The 11,142-nt window shown below is 42.4% G+C and overlaps 1 protein-coding gene across 1 annotated transcript; it reads left to right on the top strand.

The window, feature by feature from the left end:
• The first annotated feature begins 7,609 nt into the window (after positions 1 to 7,609).
• LOC309548995 (protein FAM204A-like) lies at positions 7,610 to 8,668 on the top strand. Its single transcript, XM_082248931.1, has one exon. It carries the CDS (start codon positions 7,655 to 7,657, stop codon positions 8,249 to 8,251), a length of 597 nt encoding a protein of 198 aa, XP_082105057.1. The 5' UTR covers positions 7,610 to 7,654; the 3' UTR covers positions 8,252 to 8,668.
• The last annotated feature ends 2,474 nt before the right edge of the window (positions 8,669 to 11,142 follow it).

Here is an 11,142-nt window from a genome sequence, read left to right as displayed (position 1 = left end):
AGTACAGAGGGTTCACCACAAGGTGCAAACCATTTATAAGCCTGAAGAATAGAAAAGCCAGATTAGACTTTGCCAAAAACATCTAAAAAAAGCCAGACCAGTTCTGGAAAAGCATTCTTTGGACAGATGAAACTAAGAATAATCTGTAACAGAATGATGGGAACAAAAAAGTGTGGCGAAGGCTTGACATAGCTCATGATCCAAAGCACACAACGTCATCTGTAAAACATAGTGGAGGCAGTGTGATGGCATGGGCATGCATGGCATCCAGTGGCACTAGGTCATTAGTATTTATTGATGACAAGACAAAAGTCAGAAGCAGCCAGATGAATTTTGCAATATTTAGAGATATACCGTCAGCCCAGATTCAGCCAAATGCAGCAAAGTTGATTGGAGGCGTTTCATAGTACATATATACAACGATCCAAAACACACTGCCACGGCAACCCAGGAGCTTTTGAAGAAAAAGAATATGGAATATTCTGCAATGGCCGAGTCAATCACCTGATCTCAACCCAATTGAGCATGAATTTCACTTGCTGAAGGCAAAACTAAAGGCAGAAAGTCCCACAAACAAAGAACAACTGAAGACAGCTGCAGTTAGAGCCTAGCAAAGCATCAGAAAAGAGGAAACCCAGTCTTTGGTAATGTCCATGGGTCACAGACTTCAGGCAGTCATTGCCAGTGAAGGATTCTCAACAAAATGTTAAAAATAAACATTTTATTTATGATTATATTCATATGTTCAATTACATTTGATCCCCTAAGAAAGGGGACTATGTATAAAAATGATTGCAATTCCTAAAATTTGTACTTGATATTTATGTTCAACCACTTGAATTAAAGCTGAAAATCTGCACTTCAAATTCATTTGGATTGTTTCATTTTAGTTTTATTCTGGTGGCAAACAGAGCGTAAAGTATGAAAATTGTGCCTGTGTCCAAAAATATATGTACCTAACTGTACATCAGAGTTAGACAGTGGGCAGTAGTTACAAAGCACCCTAGAAATGGCTTACTTCTGCTTCTGCTCAGGCTGACCCCATCCAGATCTCCAACAGCAAGTCAACTCTGCAAACCCTCCAGCACTGCCATTATGGCACATGTGCAGGTGTGCCAAATTGCTCTGCCCAGCCTTCAGGTCTTGTCAGAGTCCTTCAGCACATCTGCACATGCGCAGGAGATTTCCCACATATTTGTAAAAACGGCACAGTTTGGGACTACTACAGTATATTTGCCGCATATGTGGACATGTGCCGCATGGCTCACTTGAGACCTGTAGCCCTGCAGTACATCTGCGCAAACACAGGAAGGGCAGGGGACATTAACGTCATTCTTGTCCTAGGTAAGAAAGTGAGAAAGTGCTGTTTCACAGCACAAATACATGTCACAAGTAAAATAAATATATATATATATATATATATATACATTTATATCCAATTGTGAGAGAGAGAGAGGGGGCAGGAAACGGGAAGCATGACAGGTAAGAACTTACATTTAAGCAGTATTAAACTAAAAAACAAAAATGTAATATATTGCAGCTTATATTGCAGAATTAATAAGCTGCAATATAATAAATGTATGCTTTTGGGTTTTATACCACTTTAGGAGAGCAAAGCCTTAACAAATATAGTAGCTAAAGTAGCTAATTCTCATACAGAATCATTGTAATACCGGGCAATAAATCCATTGGAGATCCTCATGGTTCAATTACCATTCTAAATCCAATTCCAAATAACTGCTAATGTGCACTTTTAAGATGAATTTATATTTAACTTAACGGTTACTCTGCTCCTCTTGGCAAACAGATCTTATGCCTTAATAATTGGTTAGGAGCACATGATGTTATGTACAATTTTCACCTACAGTTTCACCAACAGCGTACACTGGCAGCAAGTATTTGGCTGTGGAATTGTTTTCTTCTTTTACGGTTAACTTGGTTTAAATACTGTACAGCAGAAGCACCACAACCTAATTCATTTCAGTTTTAAAAAGTTGCTTTTTTCAGGTAGTTTTAGCAGCAACAGCTTTTTCTTTAAACTTTGATAAATAGAAACTTGCTTATGCAAAACTGTGCTGTCCCTCAAACTCTTAAAAATAAAAGAATACATTACCCCGACATTTCATATTCCTGAAATGTGTCTGTTGTACCAGATATTTGAGTTTAAAAAGTATCTTCTTCTCTTTGTATTGGTTATTCTGCCAGTCTCTCTGCTCTCCTATTTCAAATGGACCATGCTAAGCGTGAGAGCACATCCATCCATGGTCAGTTTTCTGGCTGTGCTGAGGACACTGCCTGGCTACCCTAAATCTCCTTCCCTAGACATATTTAGCCTCTGTCTGCCTCTCCACCTTAACCAATCAGAAAAATCCTTGTACTCTTTCAGAAAATGTAAAGCTTACGCTGAATGTCTAAGCAGCACTCAGCCTGACTTGATTTTGTTCTGGGAATGGAATGGGAAGTCTTCATCCCACTACCGTAACACAGCAATGTATACTGTATGTAGCTGACAGAAGGTGCACCCCTATGGGGTTATTCTTTAACCACTTCTGGACGGGAAGATTTTCCCCCTTAATGACCAGGCCATTTTTTTTGCGATTCGGCACTGCATTACTTTAACTGACAATTGCGCGGTCGTGCAACGCTGTACTAAAAAAAAAAATTGATGTCCTTTTTTTTTCTACAAATAGAGATTTCTTTTGGTGGCATTTGATCACCTCTGCGATTCATATTTTTTGCGCTATCAACAAAAAAAGCGACAATTCTGAAAAAAAAGATTTTTCACTTTCTGCATACATAACACTCCCGATAACCAAAAATTTCAAATACATTTTTTTTCATCCTTTTAGGCCAATTTGTATTCTGCTACATTGTTTTTGGTAAAATAAAATCCCAATAAGCGTATTTTGATTGGTTTGTGCAAAATTTATCGCGTCTACAAACAAGGAGAAAGATTTATTTCATTTTTATTTTTTTTACTAGTAATGGTGGCAATCAGTGATTTTTATTGGGACTGCGACATTGTGGCGGACAGATCGGACCCCTAACTGACATTTTTGACAATTTTGCGGGGACCAGTGACATTACTACAGTAATCAGTGCTAAAAATATGCACTGTTACTGTGGTAATGACACTGGCAGGGAAGGGGTTAACCCAGGGGTGATCATAGGGTTAAATGTGAGCCTAGGGGGTGTTTTCTAACTGTGGGGGGGGGTAGGGCTTAAGAAATCAGCATAGAGACCTGTGTTTCTAAATAGGAGGAACACAGGAGTTCTGTTTTGATTGCTGAGAGAACAACAGTCTGCTGTGTTTGCAACAGCAGACCGCCGTTCTCTCTCCACAGGGAGCGATCGCAGGTGCCCGGCGGCAATCACTCCTGCGAACTGCCGTACAGGTATGGCGATTCGCGGGAACCTGCCACCGTATATCTGTGGTGGCTGGTCAGCAACTGGTTAATGTTCTTTTTTTTTGTTGTTTTTTTATTATTTTAAAAGCAAATGTAATGTAAAAAAAAAAAAACACTAAACAAATGGTATTACATTTCTTCCAATTCAAACCAAGGCAAGTGGATCACTGGAGCAGAAATGAAAAACTCACATAGGGTCCTTTCACACTGGCTTTTCGCCCAGTGGACTCTGTTTTGCTCAGCGGGGATCGAGCCGCCGATCCCCGCTGAGCAGGAGGATGACAGCTCCGTCTTCGCTTACTTTGCAGAGACAGACCTGTCAGATCCCCGCACTCCTCTATGGGAGATCGGATGATACCAGATTGCCTGTCTGTTTTCATCCGATCCTATCCGATCCCATCCTCCAACCCTATGGAAAATAGGGTTTCTATCCATCTGCATTTCACAGACAGGATCGGATCAGGTTGGCAGAGGCTGTCAGGGGACATGTCACCGCTGACATCCGCAGCTCCATAGAGGTACATGGAGCATCCGATCAGGTCTGCTCCATCCGAAAAAATGACAGGCGGACCTGATCGGAAATCCCATGTGAGGCCTTACTCAACTTTAGATTATTCACTGACTTGACCACAGGTCTACTAATACAACATTTTCTTTAGAGACGTGTATTTAAGTCTGTGATGCATATTTAAAAATGATGACCCTGAAACCTTTAGCTTTATTAGATTTGCATGTAGGAATAGTAAGTAAACAAAATTATGTCATAACCAAATTATGTCAAAGGTTAACTTGAACTTTTTTTTTTTTTTTTGACAGCCACCTTTTCTAAACATCAATTTAATCCCACTCTACGAAATGACTATTCTTTCACATAAATGTTACAGTTTGATGTAAACACTTCAAGTCTCAACCAGTTTAAGTCTTTAACATTAGAAATGGAAGCTAAATGTGTGTGTAAAATGCCAACTTTTCACTTTCTGCTCTTTAATTTGACAGTGGATGAGCAAGCTATAACCTTTTTCTATAGCTTTTATTCTCCTTTAAGAAAGACTTTAATGGAAATTTAATGTGAAATATGTTCACCTGCCAAACTGTTTAGAACAAGTGTCATGGATCACACGCTATTTAAGTCATGATTTAGGAAATTAAAAAAGGAAATGATTTTACCTTTGTTAGGCAACATTTATCACTCATAATGAAATGTTATTACAGCAAGAGCTTGTTTTCAGCCTTTGATTGCATTACCACAGTCGGTATTGGCAGTGATAGTAATAGTGCTAAATTATTCCAGTTAGTATACAATATGTTTTCTTTATTATTTTTATTATTTCTTTAGAAAAATTACAACAGGCTACTGAAACAATTTTGTATTACACCCTAAAAAATATTCTTTGCACGGCACGTCAGCAGGTTCACCTTGACTTAATCCTCTCCAGCAAAACACATAGATCAGCCATAACTTTATGACCAGCCACCTAATGGCGCTTTTCCACTGCATGGAACTGTACCGGTTTGGCACGCTTTTGTGCTTTTCCACTGCTGGTACCGCATGGTATAGGGTCGGAACAGTTCGGTACGGTACGGTATAGGTTTGCTTTTCCACTGCATGGAACCGAACGGTACGGCTCTGAAAAAACAGTGCCTACTCGATTGTGGTTCCAACAGGTACCAAACTGGTACCATATCCCACAATCCTTTGCATGCAGTCACTACTAGCCACTGATTGGTCAGAGAATCCCACCCACCCCGTTGTTATCCCACCCACTTAACTTTAGTACTACTTTAGTGGAAAAGCAAACCTATACCGTACCGTACCGAACCGTTCCGACACTATACCATGCGGTACCAGCAGTGGAAAAGCAAACCGGGCCGAGTAGAGCCGAGCTGGTAGGAGCCGGTACTTGCAGTGGAAAAGTGCCATCAATATTGACTAGGTATTCCTTTTGCCGTCAAAATAGCTTTGAACTGCCAAGGCATGGATGCCACTAGACCTCTGAGTTTATGCTGCGCTGTCTGGCAAAAATTCATCAGTAACAGATCCTTTATGTCCTGTAAGTTGTGAGGTGGGGCCCTCGTGGACTGGACTTGTTTTTCCATCACATCCCACAGATGCTCAATTGGATTGAAATCTGGGGAATTTGGAGGCCAAATGAACACCTCAAACTCGTTGTTGTCTTCCTTAAACCATTCTTGAATTATCTTTGCAGGGTAATAGGGCACATTATCCTGCTGATAGAGGCCATTGCCATCAGGTAACACCATTTCCATGAAGGGGTGTACTTGGTCAGCAACAATATTTAGGTACTATAAGTGGTTTCTGTATAGTAACATCCACATGAATGGCAGAACCCAAGGTTTACCAGTGAAAAACTGCTAAAAGCATCAGACTGCCTCTGCCAGCTTGCCTTCTTCCCATACTGCATCCTGATGCCATTTACCCAGCTAACCGACACACATGCACCAGGCCATTTACATGAAGAAAGAAACCACGATTAATCAGCAGGCCACTTTCTTCCATTGCTCCATTGTCCAGTTCTGAAGCTCAAGTGCCCATTGTAGGCACTTTTGGCTGTGGACACCCTGACCCAACTGTGGCCACGCAGCCCCATGCACAACAAACCGTGATGCCCATTTTTCCTTTGAACATATCAACTTCAAGGACAACATGTATACTTGCTGCCTAATATATTCAACCGACATAGAGATGCCATTATAACAAGATAATGAATGTTATTCATTTAACCTGTCAATGGTCATAAAGTTAGGTCTAATTGGTGCATATCTACCTACCTTTTACTCCCCAGGCTACAATTCATGTTATAGCGTGCACAAGGATATGGCTCAGTCCTATAATATGAAGTGAATCACATGCCTGGAAATGCTTTCCTACTTACCCTAGCACTAAGCAGAGTGGTGGGGAATAAAAGAAAGGGCTGTTAAGGAGTGGAGGTTTAAAGCAAACCTGTTGCTCTGCCTAGAATGGACAAAGCACTGATTTGCGTTAAACTGTTTCTTTGTTTTCTGATATGTAGTACTCTGGCATAAGGCCATAGAATAAAAATTGCATCTATCATATGATTTACACAACATACTAAGGCTTAGGTAATTCAGCATCCCCCCCCCCCCCCATATTTTTGGTAAACCACTTATGGAGTAAACCGGATCCTTCTATTTCTGCCCATTCTTGCAAACTGCTCTAATTTTGTAGGTTTTGATTAAGGCCATTGGTAAGCAGCAGATTCAAGATTAGAGTTCTGGGTTCTGACTGGGTCATTCCACATTACATAGTGAAGCTTTATCACATTAACTAAACTCTGGGGAAATGAGTAGGGATGATCGAACGGTTCGGGTCGACCATCGGTTCGACCCGAACATTGGGTGTTCGAAATTCGGCCGAATTCCGAACTTTTTGCGGTAAAAGTTCGGAATTCGGTCACCAGAACCGCCCAAAATGCAATGGGACAGGAAGTGGGCTTTAAAAGCCCGTGATTGGCCCAGAAACGTCAGCAAAAGCCAATGAGGGGGCAGGAGTCTGCTAGGAACGTGATTGGAGTGACTACGGGGACCAGAGGCCAATCAAGAGTGAATACGCCCCACAGTATATAAGATAGCCCCGCCTAACCCCTAGCACAGTGATACAGAGTCTGTTGAAGAGAGTGGAAGCATTTCTCTTACTCCTGCTTTGTTACACTACGTTTTCTGCATAGACGAGTGCTTCTAAAGCTCCATATAGCAGAATTGCATTCAGCTTACAGCCAGTCAGTGTAGTTAGAAATACAGCGATTGTGCTGTTTTTTTTGAGCTAGAAAAAAAAAAAAAGATTTTAAAGGGACAGTGTCAGTCTTCTGCTGTATGGAGCTGTTCTTTTAGTGTGAGGGAAGGGATATCTAGTGTATTTAGAGAACTTTGTACCACAGTAGTTAGATTCAACAATCTAGTTTCTGTAGGGAAAGTGAAAGTGTCAGGGTTCTGTGTAGTGAGCATGTTGCACTGCTGATATATCTACAGCAGGTATACGTGCTTGCTAGTCAGCAAAATACATTGCCTCAGTGACAACTTAACGCCTGTTCTTGAAAGCATTAGGTCCACTGTGCAACACTGACACATATTGCCCTCCCCCTAACAGTTTCCTATCATGCTCAACCTCACGCAGCCCGCTGGGCGCTGAATAATGACGTCACCGGAGGGGGCAAGAGCGCCGTACAGACACTTCCGGTTCTCCGTGGAAACGTGGGCGGGGACAGAAGATGTGGAGCGGACTGCCCTCACCGGGACCGAGTGACAGCGACACTACCGAGGATGAGGAGGGGAGACAGGAGCCCGAGAACACCGGCAATGTGCCCGCCGCCTGCCGAGCTAAATTTCTGGAACTCCAGAAGAAGCGCTCAGAGTTAGAGGCGGAGATCAGCCGGCAACAGAAGAGGCAGCGGCGGCGTAAGAGAGGGAAAAGAAAGGCCAGTAGTAAAGAAGCTGCCGAAAAGGTTGATAGCTCAACACCAGAGAAGATCCCAGCTCTGGATACCCTTCAGAAATACTTTGGGATCAATGACCACCTGAATCCACCTGTGTGTCAGAAGGTGCTGAAGAAGTCCCGTCTGGAGCAGAGCTTGGATATGTCAGTACAGAAGGGTGATATTGAAGAAGCAGAACAGATAAGTGAACAGCTGGCCACCCGAGAGCTGGCTGTAAAGATCACCAAAGCTGCGTCTTGTCACAAGTACAAAAAAGCCAGAGAAGAGCAGGAGTCATCTCAGGAAGGAGCAAAGAAGAAGCAGAAGAACCTGCCCTGGGGGTTTGAGGCCAAGAAAAGATGGGAAACCAAAAGCAACATGGGATATATGTAGTGTGCACAGCGCTGCACTGTAAGATGGTGCAATATTTACATAGAAATGTGTATATATAACATAACTAGAAAGGGACTCTGCAGGGTTCCCACGTAGTTATTTTTTTTTTTCCTGTAGTTTATACTCTGTCATTGCTTTAGCTGATTATTGTTACACACAGCAGAATTCAGTGTCATTTGTCCACCTCTCCCTTTCCACCTGTAACACAAGATTGGGAATCCACAAACACTCTTCAATGACTTCTATGATCCTTCTGGAGCAAACACCATCTGTATGGAGGACAAGCCTTAGCGGTCTCTGTATTCATGAATTTAATGTGTACCTGTCACAAACTTGAGTCCATGATGAGGAAATCCATAAGATAAACATATCTTCAGTGATAGTGGTGTGTTAGATTTAAGATTCACTGTAAATACTGAATTAATCTGTACACCATGGGGGCTAAGGGATTAAAAGTGTCTGAGACAAACATCTCAACTAGAGCACAGTCAATTCACTTTTAAATGTTCATATCTAAACTATACAGTACACAACATTTTTATTCATGGACTATGGTTTATACGCTGGATACTTTGTTAGGGTGGCCCTTACTGCATGCTAATATAACCTCACCCACACCGTGAGACTCCATATTTTTCTAGTGTCCTTAGATGATGGACCGCCTCTCCTTTTTTGGAGGTTTTTTTTCCTTTTTAACCATTTTTATTTCTTCTGATACTTCCATTAAGGTCTGAGGGTTTATCTAGCAGTTTCTGGATTAACCCTCAGTGCTGTACCCTGGGGACCATACTTGGACCCCACTGTGGGGCAGACCTGTAATATTTGCTTTGCCCACTTGGATTCTGCCTTATGCGCTCACCTTGGCAAGAAGCTCAATGTGTGTAGTTATCTGCAGAATGCTATACAAGTCCAGGGCCTTGGTCCATTTCTATGGTTCCCAAACATTGCAGAGCCCTCTTGGGGGTATAACCACTGTGATGGGCAAAGCCTGGGCCCCCCAGAGGTCCAACTGGATAAGGGAAGACAGAGTTTCCTTGTGATTTAGGACTGGTTCGAAGCTATACAATCAGCAGTGCTAAGCTCACAGTATGGATTCATAGGCAGAAGAATCCTTTTATTGTGTTACCCCACAGCTTTCGGCGACATAAGTTTTAGACTTTGCTTTTTTTTTTTTTTTTAAATACCATGCGGACTTAGTCTGAGGATGAAGATGCATTTCTGCATGCCATATCTACCGCAAAACGCACGCACTTTGTATTGCCCCTGGCCTGGGTTATAGCAGCTTCTGCATTCTGGATATGGAAAACCCCATTCTTTATGGACCAACTCTGTGAGTATCCCATTGGGGAACCCCTCACTTAAGCAATGGGAGATCATGGGTACAAGGGAGCTGGGACAAAACGAACGAATAGCATGTGTTCTGCTGACTTACAGGAAACGCAGAACACCTCTCAGGGTGACAGCTGTTCCCTTGTCCTGGAGCAATGTCCTATTATGACACCACTCCCTTCTCAGGTGCACAAAATACTCCGGGTCCCTTTAACTCCACATCCTCACCTCAGGAGCAGCTCCACATTCTAGATCTTCCTATGTGTCTTTCCAATCAGAAAAAATTCTCCCTGACATGGTGGATCTCCAGGTTCAACAACAACTGAACAGATTTGTAGCCAGAGCCAGGGTTCTTCTGGCTTTTGCAATAGATCCTCTGGTGATTCCTTTGACTCTAGTCAAGCTAATATATGCCTTCCCTCCTAGGGGAAAAAAAAAATAAAAAATCCCCCCCGACTGACATGCTAGAGGAAGAAAGGATTCCAGTAATTGTCCAATTAGCCAAGAAGAACGTGGTACATACTCGGACTCCTGGCAGATGAGCCTTGGCCTCTTACATAAAGACCAGACTTACTAGTGCAAGGCTTCTTATACTATCTTGCTTCTCTATCACTGACTTTAATAGCATGGCTGTTGAAACTCCGGTCCTGACTGATGAGTGTTATCTGACTGTTATCTCTACACTGAGTGAGAAAATCTATCTCCTGCAAAATCTACTATTATATATGGAAGGTATACTTTGCCTGGTGCAAGGACAAGTAGTGGAGCCCCAGGAAGTACTGTTTGTATTTTAGCCTTTCTTCAAACTGGTCTTGACCGCAGTCGGGCCCTAAGTACTCTTAAGGGACAGGTTTCTGCCTTATTGATTCTCTTCCTGAAACCTCTCACTTCACAATACTTCAAGATTTTTCTTTAGGGAGTTGCTCATTAAAATTCCCCCAATTTTAAATCCCATTTTACCTTGGAATCTCAACCTGGTGTTCTCGGTACTTCAGAGACCCCCTTACACCTATTAGACCCCCTAGGAATACCTCACTGGTAAGGTTGCTTTTTTGGTTGGTGGCCATTACATCTGGTATGTGTTTCTGGGCTGGCAGCTCTCTTGTGAAGAACCTTTTGTTTTGCACTGGGAAAAGGTAGTATTGAGAGACCCTTTTCTACCCAAGGTGGTCCCTCTTCCATCTACCTCAATGACTTTACTTTCCTCCCTTCCCACTGTCCTGCTCTAAAACACACAAATGAAATCTCCTTGTAGCTGTCATCCATGGCTTCTGTTCACAAAATGGAGCCCCTCTATGTCTTTCCTGCAGGCCCTCTTAGAGGACTTTCTGGTTTCACACTCCACAATTGCTAGGTGGAACAAGCAACCTATTTGCAGGGCCTACACCCTTCAAGAACCGGGTTCTTTATTTTCTGTATTAAAGCCCATTCCAGCAGTTCTGTTGGTGTCTCTTAGGCTTTTCTGAATTGAGGATCTGTATCCTAGATTTGCAAGACTGCCACCTGGCTCTCTGTGCAAGGTGCTTCAAGCTGTCATCTTAAGTGTTTTCAGGTTCTTTAAC

This window comes from Pelophylax lessonae, assembly GCF_965119305.1.
Source record: "Pelophylax lessonae genome assembly, chromosome: 3".
Taxonomy (NCBI): Eukaryota; Metazoa; Chordata; class Amphibia; order Anura; family Ranidae; genus Pelophylax; species Pelophylax lessonae.
This window is presented reverse-complemented; position numbering and strand designations above follow the sequence as displayed.

Coding starts and splice junctions, on each gene's coding strand:
- LOC309548995 (XM_082248931.1), top strand. CDS start 7,655: ATGTGGAGCGGACTGCCCTCACCGGGACCGAGTGACAGCGACACTACC.